The 17,855-nt window shown below is 46.6% G+C and overlaps 1 protein-coding gene across 7 annotated transcripts in view; it reads left to right on the forward strand.

Annotated features, from left to right (window-relative positions):
- The first annotated feature begins 16,050 nt into the window (after positions 1–16,050).
- The window catches only part of NCKAP1 (NCK associated protein 1), a 45,538-nt gene continuing 43,733 nt past the window's right edge, over positions 16,051–17,855 (forward strand). For 4 of the 7 annotated variants that reach the window (XM_033166879.1, XM_033166897.1, XM_033166889.1 and 1 more), the window contains exon 1: positions 16,051–16,209. In XM_033166879.1, coding sequence (XP_033022770.1) covers positions 16,102–16,209 — 108 coding nt within the window. In that variant the 5' untranslated portion in view covers positions 16,051–16,101. The remainder of the gene's footprint in view (positions 16,210–17,855) is intronic. The other 3 variants (XM_033166854.1, XM_033166861.1, XM_033166870.1) reach the window with 2 other exon arrangements.

Genomic DNA, 17,855 nt, shown 5'->3' on the forward strand with positions numbered 1-17,855 from the left:
AGACCTTTGTGTAAGGCAGCTTTCGATTGGCCACAGGGAAGTGCTTCTGGATTGGTTCTGAGCCCTTTCGTGCCAAGCAGAGAGAAATCTCTCCCGGCTGCGGATGAAATAACACACAGCCAGCCGTGCACACTGAGATCCGCTCGCACGTTTTCTCATTTTCCATATCCCTTTGTGGCTGGCAAACCACAGTGTACGGACACCTTTCAAAATGCAAAGTTGAAACGTGCGCTGAAATATTGGGGAGATGGCGTGTTCCTCTTAGTTATCTAATTATTGGATTTTTATAAGACCCTTCATCGCAAGTTCTCAGGGTGGTTCGCAGAATAAAATACAAAATAAAAACAAGTAAATAAGTCAAACAAAACAGCAAAACAATACCCCACCCCCTTTCCCACAGACACGTTTAAAAGGCTGTAGGATAATAATCGAGAAATGGAGGCAGTGAGAGATTTCACTTTCTTGGGCTCCATGATCACTGCAGATGGTGACAGCAGCCATGAAATTTAAAGATGCCTGCTTCTTGGGAGAAAAGCGATGACAAATCTAGACAGCATCTTAAAAAGCAGAGACATCACCTTGCCGACAAAGGTCCGTATAGTTAAAGCTATGGTTTTCCCAGTAGTGATGTATGGAAGTGAGAGCTGGACCATAAAGAAGGCTGATCGCCGAAGAATTGATGCTTTTGAATTATGGTGCTGGAGGAGACTCTTGAGAGTCCCATGGACTGCAAGAAGATCAAACCTATCCATTCTTATGGAAATTAGCCCTGAGTGCTCACTGGAAGGACAGATCCTGAAGCTGGGGCTCCAATACTTTGGAAAACTCCCTGGAAAAGACCCTGATGTTGGGAAAGATTGAGGGCACAAGGAGAAGGGGACGACAGAGGACGAGATGGTTTGACAGTGTTCTCGAAGCTACTAACATGAGTTTGACCAAACTGCGGGAGGCAGTGGAAGACAGGAATGCTTGGCGTGTTCTGGTCCATGGGGTTATGAAGAGTCAGAGACGACTAAACAACAACAGGATAATAATCAGCCAAATGCCTGGTTGAAGAGGAACTGTTTTGCCTGGCGCCTAAAAGTATATAATGAAGGCGACAGGCGATCCTCCCTGGGGAGAGCATTCCACAAACTGGGAGCCACTACAGAAAAGACCCTGTCCTTGTGTTGTCACCCTTTTGATCTCACGCAGAGGAGGCACACAAAGAAAGGCCTCAGAATGCAGAGTCTGGGACGGTTTATATGGGGAGAAGCATTCCTTGAGGTATTGCAGTCCTGAGACATAAGGGAAAGAGAAAGGGGAGGGCAGCATTGTGGGTGGAATTCCCACTGAACAAAATGTTTATTGAATGTTTAGAAAGGTTAGGTGGTTGTCGTGGCTATTTTGAGGAGCGTGATGCTACTGGGGAATAAGCGTTGGATTGTAGCATAGCAGGGCTGAAGAGAAGAAGAAAAAGACCATCTTGAGCCCAGTGGAAAGGTGTGTGCAGTGGTGGCTGGTGCCCATTGGGACTGCTAGAGCAGAAGGCAGGAAGCTGAACAGTAGGTGGAGCCAGAGCAAACTGATGCTAGTTTTGTCCCCATCCTCCTCCCTGCTGAGTTCTACAAGGGCAACACTGAGACTAAGGAGGCGAAAGCTAGCAGGCAGCGACAGATGAACTGGTTGCAAGCAGGAAGGTAGGCAGCTGGGTGATGGAGGGCAGGATGATGTTGGTGGGCCGATGTCCCATTCATCCTAATGGACCAGCCTCCATTTATTTGTATTTATAGTTCTACCAGTGGATTCCAGTGCTTGATGCCCTTGGGAAGTGCTTATGAGTTACTGAACACCAGTCACTTTAATTTGTGACAACCTTAATTTGTGACAGGGATGCGGGTGGCGCTGTGGGTTAAACCGCTGAGCCTAGGGCTTGCTGATCAGAAGGTTGGTGGTTCGAATCCCTGCGACAGGGTGAGCTCCTGTTGCTTGGTCCCAGCTCCCGCCCACCTAGCAGTTCGAAAGCACGTCGAAGTGCAAGTAGATAAATACCGGTAAGTACCGCTCCGACGGGAAGGTAAACGGCGTTTTCGTGCACTGCTCTGGTTCGCCAGAAGCGGCTTTGTCATGCTGGCCACATGACCCGGAAGCTGTACGCAGGCTCCTTCGGCCAGTAACGCAAGATGAGCGCCGCAAACCCAGAGTCGGACACGACTGACCTAATGGCCAGAGGTGCCTTTACCTTTACCTTTACCTAATTTGTGACAACCTTAATTAGTGACAAAAATTATTTTTATATCGCTGTAATCTTCCCCCTCCAATTCCCCGAAGTGTGCTCTGAGCTAAAAAAATTAAAATAGAGTAAAACAAAAAAATCATCCCACACATGTGCCCTGTATGGCTTCTGATCGAATGAGATTTTGCTGCTTAAGTGGACTAAATTCTTATTCATTGGTTGATCTTTCTTTTGCACTTATAGCCCATATTTCACCCTTAGGGTGGGTTACAAAAACATCAAAATTAAAACAAGTGCAAATTGAGGGAGGAAGGCTCTATGTTTTCTCCTTCATTGCTAATAGGAGCTCCGGAGGGTTGAGGAAATTTCCTTTGGGGAATCACAGTGGGGGGGGGGGCAAATACAAGTCATGTCCCTTCATGATTGCTTTTAGGAGATCTACAGTCAGATTGTTTACATTTTTATTTGAAAGTAATTTCCATTGACTTCAGTGGACTTACTCCAAAGTAAGAGGTGCATAACATTGCAGTCTCCGTTGTGAATCTCTCATGTAACTTTTGTTTGGCCCTGAGTTAGTTTTATTCCTTAAAAAAGGGGTGGGGGTGGGGGGGGTGGGAGAAACCTTTGCATGCTATTTGAGCATACTACTGTACTCAGAGATCCATTACTAAAGAATTAAAGCATAACTGAAAAATGAAAAACCAGGGCACATGTTTCTCCTGCGAAGCATAATGCAAACTGATTTGGAAAAGCCCTAAAGCATATACTTGACTTCAAACACATTAGCAGTTTGCTTTGACTATAGCATAAGAGACTACTCACATTATTAATTTTTGGTGCTTTATTACATCAAGTTTTAGCAATGATGCCTTTGTGGGAGTATATCAAGTCCTATGTGGGAACTATCTATGTATGTAAGAGAAGAAATCTGTTCTGTGTTAGATTCCCCTCCCCGTGGTATTTTCCAGGATCCTATATTTGCTTAATTAAAAAACAAATTATTATAAATACCATCTGCTGTTATCACCTGCAGCCATTTTTCATTAGCCAACCAATGTTTATTCGTTTTTGATTTTATGTGAAAAGCAAATTAAAAATAAATAAATAAAAGCTCACAGGTGTAGATTTTCCTCAAAGTGTTACCAGTAAATCTTGACATAAGTGCTGTTTCCAGTGCAATAATAATAATAACAACCATAACATAACCGTAACTATAACAACCCTAACACATACCTGGCAACATCAAAGAAAATACTGTTCTATATTTGCATACATTTATACGTGAATACAACATTATAATATAATGATAGGGGTTTTCTATGAAATGATATAGAGTTATGGAAACCAACAAACCATTGCATAAATCAGAAGATTTAAGACCAGAATTTTTTTATTTTATTTTTTAAAAATTGGAATGAAATCCTATGATTATGAGACCTTCTCTTCTGACTTTAGGAGAGTTATTCCAAAAGTGTGTCCCAGATCTTTGCATGCGACTAATTGACTGCAATAATTTATTTAAAAAACCAGCCGTCAAGATGCATACAGCTCTAGCCTTCATTTATATTTATGACTACGGCTTTAGATTTAGGTTTTCAAATCTAGTTAGCATGCAATGTATGTGTTCATATTATCTTACTGTAGGGGACAAGAGGAGATAACTTACAAAAAATTAAAATTATAAGATGTATTGTGCAACAGCACTGCAGGGGTTGGCTTTCATTATCCCCGAGACACTCAAGCTTATTTAACTAGTGACATGTATTTTATTTGTTTATCCATTTCTCAGTCACCTTTCCAACATACCTTATGCACAGATTCCTTTTGTGCATTTCCTGACTTTGTAGGCTGAATTAAATACCAAAACTGCCTGCTTATTTGCTGTATTAGAAGCACTTGTAGGCAACACATTCCAAAGCTAAGGAACTATGTGTCAGCTGATGCAGCGAAAAAACCCCGCACCCATGCTGCTGCAACACCTGATGTGTTGCATAATTCCTGGGGTATGCCAATGGACTCCTCCATGGGCACAATGCTCGTGTCAGTGAAAATATGCCAAAATGGCTAAAATTGGATAGTTTCATGAGTGGGATAGGGACAGCACAATATTCCATGTTGGGCCACAACCTGAGTTGCTTCTGTCAATGGTTCAACTTAACACTGACTAGCATCATAGAATCTTAGAGTTGGAGGGTACCTGTCAGGTTTTCTGGGCATCTTAGAGTTAATGATGCAAGAGGCGTTCTGATCCTGGGAGTTTAGCCTTGCCCACTGTAATACGGGCACTTTTCCTTTGTCTAGAAAAGGGGAGGTTTGGTTTCACTTTCCCCTTCTCTGCATTCATTCTGCCTTATTGCTTTGTGTTACTGCTGTATGTTAGTTTGCTGCAAGCATGCAGCTCAAGTCTGGAGGACTTGTGTGTGTGTGCTACTAAATAAAGCCTAGTTTAGTTTAGTAGCACTGGCGTCTGTCAAGTTATTTCACGACGCCACGGAGAAGCAGACCTAAAAGCCATCCCGACGCTGTGCTTAACTCTGCAATTGGAGAACGCTCAGGGCGAAGCAGAAGTGTGCCTGGGCGCCATTGATGTCGGAGACGATCGTAAAGGTGATTGATTGCAGTGCCGGCCAGCAGCACTACTTGGGTCAAAGGTTTTATGACCCAATATCAACACTATCCAAAACAGGTTATGGCTTAATGGCTTAATTGCTTTATTGCCAAGAAGCTACGCTTTGATGGCGAGGCGTCCTGAGGAGATTGATTGCCAGGACGGGAGGTCTGCATGTCTGCGGGGCCGGCAGCCGATAGCCCAGCTGGAGGACTGTTTTGTGCCATGCTTTTGAGGCACAAAGCAGGGAAACCTCGCTGGTGAAGAGAAGCCGTTTTCCGGAGCTGGGAGCTGAGAGGCGAGTGCTGAGTTTGCAGCCACGTGAGTTACCTCAAGCCCCAGGGGGGAGATGGCGCAGTCCCATGAGAGTTTCGTGCCACCCTTTCCAAGGTTGGATGGGAGAAATTGGCAAGATTGGGCCAAGAAAATGGAGATATTTCTGATTGCTAAAGATCTTTGGACTTGTACTCAGAGCCCACCAGTTCAAGCCCCTGCTGCTGAAGCTGCTGCAGCACTTAAGAAAGACCAGAGGGCTACTGCTCACATAGTCATGGGCATAGAGGAAGAGCTGATGGTGCACATAGACGCTGCCACTAACGCCCACCAAATTTGGGAGTGTCTTAAGCGTGTGTTTCAAAGAACGTCAGCTGGTGCCAAACTTCATACAACTAGACAGCTGTTTGAGTTACGTTTGCAAGAAGGAGGCTGTGTGCGTCAACATGTGGCCAAAATGCTGGCACTTTTCAACAAGTTGAGACAGCTGAATGTTCCTTTTTCAGAGGAACAAAAGGTCTATATCCTTTTGAGCTCACTAGACCCCAGTTATGAGACTCTTTCCCTAACGCTGGAGTCCATGCCTGCAAGCCAGTTGAATCTGGACTATGTTACTGGGAGGCTGCAGGACGAACAGGACCGGAGGCAGAGAGAGAAAGGGAAAGCTGTTAAGGGGGGTTGCTTTTTGCCTAAGCCCAGGAGTGGAGAAAACGCTGAGAGCTCTGTTAAAGCTTTTGCAGCTAAGCGTTGTTATCTATGCAATTCTGATAGACATCTTCAGGCAGACTGCGATCAGGCTGACTTCAAAGATGGTTTCCATGGCAACAGGGAGATGAAAGGAAGACCACGTCGTGGGAGAAGAGGACCTTCCAGAGCAAGCAGAGGAGGGGCTGGAGCCCACTGCAAAGCAGCTGCATATGCTTTGGTTGGAAAGACAGTTGCTACCCCCAAGCTGCGTTGGCTTATCGACAGTGGTGCAGGGAGACATCTAGCGCCACCTAGCAGCCAGTTGCGGAACTGCAGGCCGATCCAAGATGCAACTGCAGTCACTCTGGCTGATTCAACCACAAGACCTGTTACCAAAACTGGTGTTATGTTCATGCCTTGTCTTAATGATGACATTGATGTGTATGTTTTAGATGGTATGAAATTTGGTTTACTTTCTGTTTCAGCTTTAGATAATGCAGGTTATCTGGTCAGTTTTGGGAACCAGGTATGCACCATCTCCAAAGATGGGAAACAATTGGTCCAGGTGAAAGGCCATGATGGGGTGTATATGCTGGAAACTGACAACAGCGCCACAGAGAGGGCGCAGGGTGCTGAAACAAGTAATGGCATCTCTGAGGAGACTCAAGCTCAGTATGCCAACTTACCCACGCATGATCAGTGTTTGCATTTATGGCATCGCAGATTCTCGCACGTGAATTGGAAATACGTGCGCAAGCAGGTAGAGTGCACTGATGGTTGTAAAATGAAGGAGTGCTCCAGGTTTCTAGACTGTAGAGCTTGTAAAAGAGCCAAAGTGCATTCTTGCAGCTACCCATCATCTGATAGGGTGACCAAGCAAGCTTTCGAGCTTGTGCATGCGGATCTCTGTGGTCCGATGGGGGTGCCAAGCATGGGTAATTCTCGCTATGTTCTTTGTCTCACTGATGATTTTAGTCGAGCAGGATGGATTTTCACGCTCAAAGACAAGGGACAAACAGCGAGGGAGATTATAGAATGGGTGAAAGCAGTAGAGGTGGAATTTGGAACCCGCGTGAAAGCGTTTCAGACAGACCGAGGCACAGAATTTACTGCATCTAAGCTGCAGGATTTCTTTCGTGCCAAAGGTATCAAGCATAGAAAAACTGCTCCTTATTCTCCTCAAGAGAATGGTGTTTCTGAGAGGAGGAATAGAACAATGCAGGAGGCAGTAGATGCTCTCTTGTTTGATTCAGGCTTGCCAAGATGCTATTGGGCTGAAGCCTGGAGAACTGTCTGCCACACTCTTAACAGAACATACAGTTCCGTGATAGGGACCACGCCCTACTTTCTACTTTATGGAAAGAAGCCCAAGGTCCACTATTTTCGGACTTTCGGGGCAGAAGCTTGGGTTCTTATCCCCAAACATTTACGTAGAAAGGGCAGTCCAAGATCACAAAAGTTGATTTTCTGTGGCTACGAGACAGGTTCGAAAGCATGGAGATTTGCTTTCCCAAATGGCGATCGTTCACGAGTCATAATCAGCAGGAGCGCTGAGTTTTGTGAGCAGCAAGGCTGGAAAAGGATTCACGGAAATCCTGAGGTGCTCACAGATCCGTTCAGCGATCTTGATTATGAAGATCAGCCAGTTACACCTGCCAGTGGTGCAGAAGGTGGTCAACCTGCTGGTGTTTCGGGCCGCATTCCCGAACACGACCAGGGTGCAGTGTCAGAGGGGGCAATCCCAAAGAGACAGGTGAAGACAGAACCAAGGAGTGCACCCACATCTCCAGAAGTAGCTAGGAGAGGCAAGCGAGGTAGGTCTCCAAGGTCCCCAACTGGGAAGCCCAGTCCAGGGGGACATGGCAAGCGCAGTAGGTCGCTTGGTGGTTCACCAGACGCCAGGGACTCCCAGGCTGAGTCTAGCACGTCTGGGTCAGGGGGCGAGTCACCGGTGGTGCCACGGCGTTCCAAGCGCACTACAAAGGGGAAACCTCCTGACAAGTTCCAAGCCACTAATGTTTGGGCCGGTTTTGCTCACTGCGAACCGGAAAGTTTCGCTGAGGTGCAGAGATTACCTCAGGCAGAATCCAGCAAGTGGCAACAAGCAATGGAGAAAGAACTTAGTGCCATGAAATCTCTTGGAGTTTTCACGCTGACAACTTTGCCAGCTGGACAGCAAGCTGTGAGCTGTCGCTGGGTCTATAGATTGAAACCCACTGCAAGTGGAGAGCCACAATATAAGGCTAGATTGGTGGCAAGAGGTTTCAGTCAGAGGCCAGGAGTGCATTACTCACAAGTCTATGCACCCACGTCCCGTAGTGAAACAATGAGATTGCTTCTTGCTGTAGCAGCGCAGAGAGGCGCAGAAGCTGCTCATTTTGACATTGATGTCGCCTACTTAAACGCACCGCTGCAGGAGGAAATCTATATGCTACCTCCTCCGGGTTTTGAGGGCGACAGGCCAGGTCTGGTATGGAGGCTACACCGCTCCATTTATGGTCTCAAACAGTCCGCGAGAAACTGGAATCAGTGTCTCGACCAAGCGCTGGAGAAGCTAGGCTTCAGGAAAAGCCATGCGGACAACTGTTTGTACATAAAAGGGAAAGGTCAGCAACAAGAATTGGCCCTGATCTTTGTCGACGACATTGTGCTAGTGGCCAACACAAACAAACAGGTGCAGGAGTTTGCAAGTAAGCTGAGGCAGCACTTCAAACTCAAGGAGTTGGGTCCTGTGAACATGTATCTAGGGGTTCAGATTCACAGAGACCAAAATGGCAGTTTTGTGTTGAACCAGAGCGCAAAGATTGATCAGTTACTCAGAAAATTCAATATGGCAGACTGCAAAGGTGCAAGGACACCAATGGAAACGAGTTTTGTAACTGACAACCAATCTGTTGAAAAAAGAGAGTTTGAGAACCAAGAGGTATATCAATCTGCTCTGGGAAGCCTGCTCTATCTCTCGCAGTGGAGCAGGCCCGATATTGCATTTGCAGTTAATCTGCTGAGCCAAGAGGCAGCAAAGCCCAGTGTGATGGCATGGAATGGGGTCAAAAGAGTCCTTAGATATTTGCAAGAGACCAAAGAGTTTAGCCTCACACTGACAGCCCAAGGTGATGAACAGCTTCAATGTTGGGTGGATGCTGATTGGGCTTGCGGCTCAGACAGAAAGTCAATTTCTGGAATAGTGGTAAAATTTGGAGGTTCTGTAATTGGCTGGAGATCCAAAAAGCAGAGTTTAATTGCTCTATCGTCAACTGAGGCAGAGTTCAGTGCTCTTTCAGAAATGTGTCGAGAGCTTGAATTCTACAAGTGCCTAGTGCAGGAAGTGTGTGAGAAGTGTTACCTACCCATCACCATATGGGAGGATAACCAGCCATGCCTGAAGTTGGCTGAATCCGGTCAATTCAACGCACGAACCAAACATCTGGATATTCGGTTCAAAAATGTGCATGAGAGCGTTAGGACAAATGTGGTCAAGCTGAAATATTGTCCTAGCGAAATGAATCTTGCCGATGGATTCACAAAGCCCTTGAGTTTCCAGAAACACGAAGTTTTCTGTGATGGGTTAAATGTTGGATGAAATGTATATATGCATATTCCCAGGATTGCGAACGAGAGGGGGTGTCAGGTTTTCTGGGCATCTTAGAGTTAATGATGCAAGAGGCGTTCTGATCCTGGGAGTTTAGCCTTGCCCACTGTAATACGGGCACTTTTCCTTTGTCTAGAAAAGGGGAGGTTTGGTTTCACTTTCCCCTTCTCTGCATTCATTCTGCCTTATTGCTTTGTGTTACTGCTGTATGTTAGTTTGCTGCAAGCATGCAGCTCAAGTCTGGAGGACTTGTGTGTGTGTGCTACTAAATAAAGCCTAGTTTAGTTTAGTAGCACTGGCGTCTGTCAAGTTATTTCACGACGCCACGGAGAAGCAGACCTAAAAGCCATCCCGACGCTGTGCTTAACTCTGCAATTGGAGAACGCTCAGGGCGAAGCAGAAGTGTGCCTGGGCGCCATTGATGTCGGAGACGATCGTAAAGGTGATTGATTGCAGTGCCGGCCAGCAGCACTACTTGGGTCAAAGGTTTTATGACCCAATATCAACACTATCCAAAACAGTACCCCAGGGGTCATCTAGTCCAACCCCCTGCAATGCAGGAATCTCAGCTAAAGCATCCATGACAGATGACCATCCAACCTCTGCTTAAAAACCTCCAAGGAAGGAGAGTCCACCACCTCCTGAGGGAAACTGTTCCGCTGTTGAACAGCTCTGTCAGAAAGTCCGCCCCCCCCCCGAATGCTTAGTCAGAATCTCCTTTCTTGTAACTTGGAGCCACTGCCTCGAGTCCTACCCTCAGAAGCAGGTGTGCCCCATCTTATACTGATGCAGCTAGTTATTCCTGCATAAATGTAGAACCTTACATTTGTCCCTATTTAAACTCATTTTGTTAGTTTAGGCCAGGCATGTCCAAAGTCTGTTTTGGGGGTGTAATCCAGCCTGCTGGCTGGTTCAATCCGACCCTGTGGCAGTTTAATTCCTGAGGTAAAATCCCCCCCAAAGTTCACAATTTCAATCCTAAAAAAAAGCTCAACAACTTTGGTTGGCCCTCACGCATGTTCACTTCATCAAATCTGGCCCTCTTTGAAAAACGTTTGGGCACCCCCTGGTTTAGGCCCTGCTCTCCAATCCGTTAAGGTCACATTGGATCCCAATTCTGTCTTCTGCGGCATAGGCCACCCCTCCCAGTTTGGTGTCATCTGAAAATTTGATAAATTTGCCTAACAAAGAAACTGACTCAACCAGTTCAACAGGTTCCCTCTATTACAAAGTCCAATCTTGCAGATACCAAATTACACGTTTGGTTAGAGCCATGAGCATCATCCAAACCAAACCCCACCCCCATGCTAAATAATACTGCTATTGGTCTCGGGCCCACAGCAACTCAGGAATGTGGCCCTTCTTTTGCCAGCATCAGTAATTCCTTGAGCCGCCGCCAAGAACTCGAAGCATTCGGCGTAGTCCTCCCACGTGTGGAGCTCTGATGGCTGGAAGGGCTCCAATACCCTTGGACTCTCCATTCTCCTAGCTGACAGGGTCGTCTTCTCAGCTGGCCAGTGAGTCTTGTTCTCTGCTGCAATCCGGACTCTGAGGCAGGGCTGCGTCTAACTGCTCCTCAGCATTCCGGATCCCATCCTCGTCGCCAGTTGTTGTAGCGTGGGGTTAGTGATTTCAGTAAGTGATTTCAGCTTTCTGACATAGCAGGCAGGAGACAGCTTCTTCATGTAACACTCTTTACTCAGGCAAACAAGACTGCAGACTGAAGAGAGTGAAGCTACATTTATAGGGATAGAAGACTGGCTAGAAAGGATACATTTTGGAGGGAACAATCTCAAGCAATCACAAAGCTGCCTTTTGTTGGGAACCAATAAGACTGAGGATCCAAATACTGCAGCTTAAATGAACCAATAGTAGCTGTTCCTTCTGGAACAGAAAGGCAGTTACTTTACCCTAATGCGAATACAGACAATAGTAATACAGATATAAAAACCATTGAATCAATACACAACAGTTATAAGTTAGGGAGGAGACCCCCGTAAACCCAAGAAAGGTGTGCTGGAGAGGAGGAGGACAAAGGCCTCCATGAGTTCAGGGCAGGCCCCAGCTCCATACAGGAGACCTGAGCAGTGTGTGGACCCAAACTCTTTATCTAGCCAACTGCACCTATACTATCCTACCCATATCTTAAGATCTCCTCTCCTGTTCTGCCCATCCCCATGCAGTCATTGGGTGTTCATATATTAAACCCTGCTAGTATGGAGGTCATAATTGCAATGTTCAGGTTTGCAGTAAAATCACCCCCTGCTGTCCTGAGCATGGCCATGAAATTCAGACAGCTGTTTGAAAGCAGGTGTGTGGGTTATGATTGACAGCAAGGCGGTGGAAATGAATGTCAAGAGTGTCTGTTGAGGGATGACAATTGAGAGTGGAGAGCATAGCTGTGGCCAGCAGAAAGACTGAGGGGGGAAATGCGATGAGGGAGATACTGAAGTAGCTTTAAAAAAAAAAGTTAGGGTGGCTATTTTGAAACTTAAAATGGCTATGTTATTTTAGGAAACGAAATAACTGAGGGAAATTGAATTTGACAGATTCACCCATCCCTGCTCAGAAGTTTGATGACCATAATGTTCACAAATGAGGCCCTCTGACTTTAATGGGATTTACTCCCAAGAAATATGCATGCATAGGCAGGCACGTAGCAAGCCGCTTTGCCATCCGGGGCGGCAAAGCGGGGGCACCCCCCTGGGGGCGGGGCGCTGCTCCCTAGCACACACGCACCGTGACGTCACAGTGCGTGCAGCATCCCGGGTGGACTGCGCATGAGCAGTCCACCCAAGATGGTGGGCGCAAGCGTCTGGCACCTTTTCCAACCGTGCGGCGGTGTGGCAAGTTTTAAGGCTGCAGCGCTGCAGCCTTAAAACTTGCCGCACCGCCGCCACACGGTTGGAAGGGGTGCCGGCTGCTCGCGCCCGCCATCTTGGGTCGACTGCGCATGTCCACCCAAGATTGGTGGGTGCGAGCAGTCGGCACCCCTTCCGTGCGGTGGCACGGCAAGTTTTAAGGCTGCAGCGCACGAACAGCAGCACAGATGCTGTGTTGCTGTTCACGCGCTGCAGCCTTAAAACTTGCCGCGCGCCAGCAGTGCCGATTGGGGGGCCTCGCCCCAAGTGTCACCCCCCCAGGGTGGTACCCGGGGCGCCCCCCGCCCTTGTGCATAGGATCACAATTTCAGAGTGTTAGGAAGAGGGTCTCTGGGAGTAGGACACAGTCTGCAAGTTCTATCGTATGAAAATCTGGGGGCAAAATAATAAAGACACTTTAAAACTTCCCAACCCAGACCAATTAATGCTATATGACTGGAATGCTACCTTTTACCAGCTTAAATTTACAACACAGGCAGATTAAGTCTAAATGAAACTGTATTCAACAGCTTCTCAAAGAAGAAGAAGAGTTTGGATTTGATATCCTGCTTTCTCACTACCCGAAGGAGTCTCAAAGCGGCTCACATTCTCCTTTCCCTTCCTCCCCTACAACAAACACTCTGTGAGGTGAGTGGGGCTGAGAGACTTCAAAGAAGTGTGACTAGCCTCAGGTCACCCAGCAGCTGTGGAAGTCCTCCTCTGGCTGCCCCTACTTACGAGGTGGGTAATGACTGGGATGAGAATGGTGACCCACAGGCAGGTTCAGAAAGTGCCAACTCTTTTATCTTTTATCTTTTAAATTGCAAATTAAGAATTTTTATTTCTCCAAGGTCATCTTGCCTAGCTTGGGAATGTGAAGCACCTACATTTTCAAGTCAGGTCTCTTTGGAGATGATCTATGGCAGCTGTTGTTGTTGTTTGATTTTATCATGACCACAGACTGCTTTTCCTTGCTGCTGCTTCAATTGTTTTGTTCTTTAAATGATGGATTTATTGCAAACATCTTTGATGCTTGGATGGTATAGCCCATGTAAGATTTTAAATACTGTACTTGCTTCCCCATGGCACTGGTTTGAATTTTGTTCTGCCTTTTGTGTTTTGATTTCACCACTCCTATGGAAGTTATTTTGATACTGCCTGGTCTTGTATTTCCACTCTTTCTATGTAAATTGCTAGACTCACAGTTTCATTGCCCAGCTACACCTAGAGGAGGAGAACAGAAGCAAGCAAGAGCAACATTCCTGACAGCTTCTCAGATTTTTCTTAAGTCAATTTCCTGATCCTCAGCCATATCCCCCAAAGCAAGAGGTGGTACTAAGTTTTAATTATTATTGTTTTGTTCTTCCAGTAGTCTTCATGCAGTCTTAGATTACTCCACCCACACCCTCCACTATCTTTTTTTCTGATTCTGAGCATGTACACAGGTATTAAAAAGAAATAAAAATCCCAGGAAGTACTGGAAGTACAGATCTTCTCTCACACTACCACTTTATTCCAATTTTAAACTTTTATCCAGTTCCATATTTTCCTGTAATGCAGATGTGCCTTTTTTATTCTCCGTGACATTCCAAGTATAACTAGCAACGCAACCAAACTTACAGCTACAGAATTCCCATCATCCTACAACTTTTGCAGTGTTATTACAAGTCTTCAAGCAACTGCAGAAGCAGAATGACCAGTCCAGATACCAACCATATTAAAGAATCTCCAAAGAGACATGACTTAAAAACATAGGTTATTAAATAGTGGGTGGACATAGCAGATGACACAGTGATTTTCAAGCAGCTGTCTTTATTCTCAGGCTGGAACAGAACTGAACTGAAGGGCTGAGCCAGCCTGCTTATATAGTACTCAGTAACATGCAACAGTAATGACTCTCTCTCTAGCTACCCAATCCGTGAGCGGCAATCTCAATCCTTCATTTGCATGTGCGGACCCGAGTGAGAACTGCACCCACGGTAGGCAGAGTGAAACTATATACACAACACCCCTAGTGGCCTAGGGTGAGAACTTCAGTATATAACAAAGGTGCTTCACATTCCCAAGCTAGGCAAGATGATGGATATTTCTATAACCAATGTAATTTACTGAATGGCCTATCATAGTTCAGTTGGTTAAGAGTGTGGTGCTGATAATGCCAAGCTTGCAGGTTTAATCCCTGTATGGGCTACCTGTATATCCCTGCATTACAGGGGGCTGGGCTAGACAAACTTTGGGATCCCTTCCAACTCTACAATTCTGTGATTCTGTGAACCGAACGCAGACCCTCTAAGCGTCCCTATTTTCCAGGCACAGTTCCAGATTTATAGGAGCTGTCCCAGTTTCTGATTTGATCCCAGAATGCCTGTTTCCTTAGGACGTCCCTATTTTCATTGGAGAAATGTTGGGAGGGTAGGGAATTACTATCGGACCCCAGAGCCATTGGAAGGCAGCCCTTTATAGGGAAGTTTTTAAATAACGTTTTTACTGTTTATACCAGCCACTCTGGGCAGCTTCTGACATATACAAAAACATAATAAAACATTAAACATTCATGATTTAATGATGTTGTATGGGTTTTTATTTGTGTGTGTGTGTGTGTGTACACTATTTTTTGTTTTTACCTTTTTTAACCATTTTTTGCTTTCACTATTTTTTGTTTTTATATATTGTATTTGTTTTCTGTATCAGCCACTCTGGGCAGCTTCAAACATACATAAAAAACACATTAAAACATTCATGATTTAATGATGTTGTATTGGGTTTTTTACTAGTTTGTGTGTGTATGTATACATATATGTGTGTGTGTGTGTGTACATATATATGTGTACATATATATAAATGTACACACATGTTTATATAATTTTTACTATTTTTTGTTTTTACCATTTTTTTTACTATTTTTTTGTTTCTATACAGTATATTTGATTTAATGACGTTGTATTGCGTACACACATATGCTGGAAGTCGCCCAGAGTTTCTAGGCCAACCTGATCAGATAGGGCCAACCTGATCAGGTATCTGAAGAAGTGTGCATGCACACGAAAGCTCATACCAAGAACAAACTCAGTTGGTCTCTAAGGTGCTACTGGAAAGAATTTTTTTTTAATTTTGTTTCGACTATGGCAGACCAACACGGCTACCTACCTGTAACTGATCAGATAGGCGGGGTATAAAAAACAGTAACAAAAACGATGATGGTGATGATGGAATAGGACGTCCCTATTTTCACCAGAGAAATGTCGGGAGGGCGTGCAGCATACCGGATTAAAAAAAAAAACCCCGAAAGGAATATGAGACAGATCGTCCGCTGCTGCGCGCCAGAACGGGTGTCCCTCGGAACTTGCCCCGGCTGCCTTTCACAGCCGCCGCCGCCCCCCCCCCCCGGCCACTTCCCCGTTTCCCACGTGACAGCGAGAGCGCCTCACCTTGGAGGGGCAGCAGAGAGGCGCCTGGTCACGTGGGGCGCCGGAGCCCAGCCTCTCTGTGGGCAGCAGCGGCGGGGTGGAGGGGAGGGTGGAGAGGGAGAGAGAGAGCGCCTCCGCTGCCGCTGCTTTCCTCCGCCGCCACGCCTAGCGAAGCCCGAGATTGGCGGTGGCCGAGAGGAGGACGACGACGAGGGTGGCGGCGGCGGCGACGGCTGGCCAAGCCGGGCCGCGGCTGCGGCGCTGCTGTGAGCGCGGCTGAGGGGAGGCGCGTCGGCTTGGCGGAGGCGAGCGCGAGTGCGCAAGCGAGGAGCAGCCGTCTTCCCCTCCGCTGCCGCCGCCGCCGCCGCCTTCAGCGCGAGCGACGCGGCCCAACGTCCGCTCGCTCTTCCTCGGCCGCCGCCGCGCGCGCAAAAAGAAGAGCCTAACCGCCCTCCGTCAGGATGTCCCGCTCGGTGCTGCAGCCCAGCCAGCAGAAGCTGGCCGAGAAGCTGACCATCCTCAACGACCGCGGCGTCGGCATGCTCACCCGCCTCTACAACATCAAGAAGGTGCGCGGGCCCGGCTGCGGGGCTTGGGAGGAAATGGCCGGGGATGCGGGGCTGCGGCTGAGGGGAGCGCGGCTTCTCCGGCCTAAAACTGGCTCTCTCGCGCCTTTCCCGAGAGCGAGGGGAAGGGAAAAGGAGGCCGCCGCCGTCGTAGTGGCATCTTAGTCAGCGAGGCCTTCTGGGTGTGGGGACTTGTTCGGCTCCGGGGTGGAGGCGCTTCCTTTGCGCCAAGGCCCTGTGGGGAGGAAGGAGGGGTTAAAAATGTGGGATCGGGCCGCCGGATGCACCATCTGGTTTTATCCATCTGGTCTTCCTCTCCCCTCCCCACATACCCCATGGAAAAGGAGGATGTTATCGGGAAGGGGGAGGTGGTTTTTTTTTGGGGAAGGACCACCTCCCCCCCCCCCCAAATCCTCGACCAGGTCAATTTTCCCCCAGCATCAACTCCCCCCCCCCGCGCCTTTTCAGAAAATGGGTTCAGAGGAGGGTCGCCGCCGCCTTCCTTGTCGAGTACTGTATGTGATTTATAATGACTTGGGCGCACAAATCGAGGGAAGGTAGTAGATGGAGCCTGCACTGTGTGTGTGAGTCATGCAACGGGAGAGAGAGAGAGAGAGAGAGAGAGAGAGAGAGGCAGGATTAACCTCTTCTTAATACAGTACTGGCGGTCCAAATAATGACAAAGCGGGTGGGGTGGGGGAAATACGATTTGGACCCTTGCTCATTGGAAGTGAAACTGGATTTGGAACATTCAGGTGGTTCCAGTGAACCTTGGTGCAGAAGGTTTCAATAGCAGGTGCTTTCTTTGGTTAGTTGGATTAGCCAAAAAAGGGTACATTTTTGAAAGTTAAAATATTGCTGACAGGCTATGCTTCTGGTAGTTTTGGCACACTCTGTATGCAACCCACAGTATTAATGCCCTGCACAAAATCAATGCACTGTTCTCCCCCACCTGCCCCTCACAGAGTGCTTTAACAATCCTGTACTGTTGTGAGAGTTGTCAATTGCAAAATATTAAGACAGAATGTTCAAAAATAACAATTGGTTGTTTTTCTGGTCATGATTTTATCTGCTGCACCTGTACTATGAAAATTATAAAATATTTCTGAAATACTCGTTTTTCTTGAGTGATGTTAAAAATTCCACCCCTGATATATTAAGCAGGTCAAAGTTAGGCATATTGGTGAAAAATAAGTCCTAGTGAGTTTAATATGAATGTTCCTAGGGTCACCACAAGGTTTGATTTTTAAAAAATGAGAATTCACTGTCAATTTTCTTGACACTGAATAATGCTATTTTTATATATTATGTATTGTCAGGGTCTTTAAATTTTCAAGCTGCATAAAGCATACTCTGATTGATTTAAAGACTTCAACTCTACGGAAAGAGGGGTAGACAGAGATGGTGTTCTTTTTTCATGGGCAGCAAAAAACTTTTTGCATACTGTATTACATACTGCCTGTTGAGTGCTGAAATTGTTGCAAGCAATTGGGACTAGGTGAACTTTATATTCTGCAAGTTACATAAATTCTGAAGTACATAGGGTTACTTAACACTGGTTACAGAATCTTAGAAACATATTTGCAAAGTTGGAAGGGATCCATGAGGGTCATCTAGTCCAACCCCCTGGATTGCAGAAATTTCAGCTA

The sequence above is a fragment of the Lacerta agilis genome, chromosome 1 (assembly GCF_009819535.1).
Source record: "Lacerta agilis isolate rLacAgi1 chromosome 1, rLacAgi1.pri, whole genome shotgun sequence".
NCBI classification, from domain to species: Eukaryota; Metazoa; Chordata; class Lepidosauria; order Squamata; family Lacertidae; genus Lacerta; species Lacerta agilis.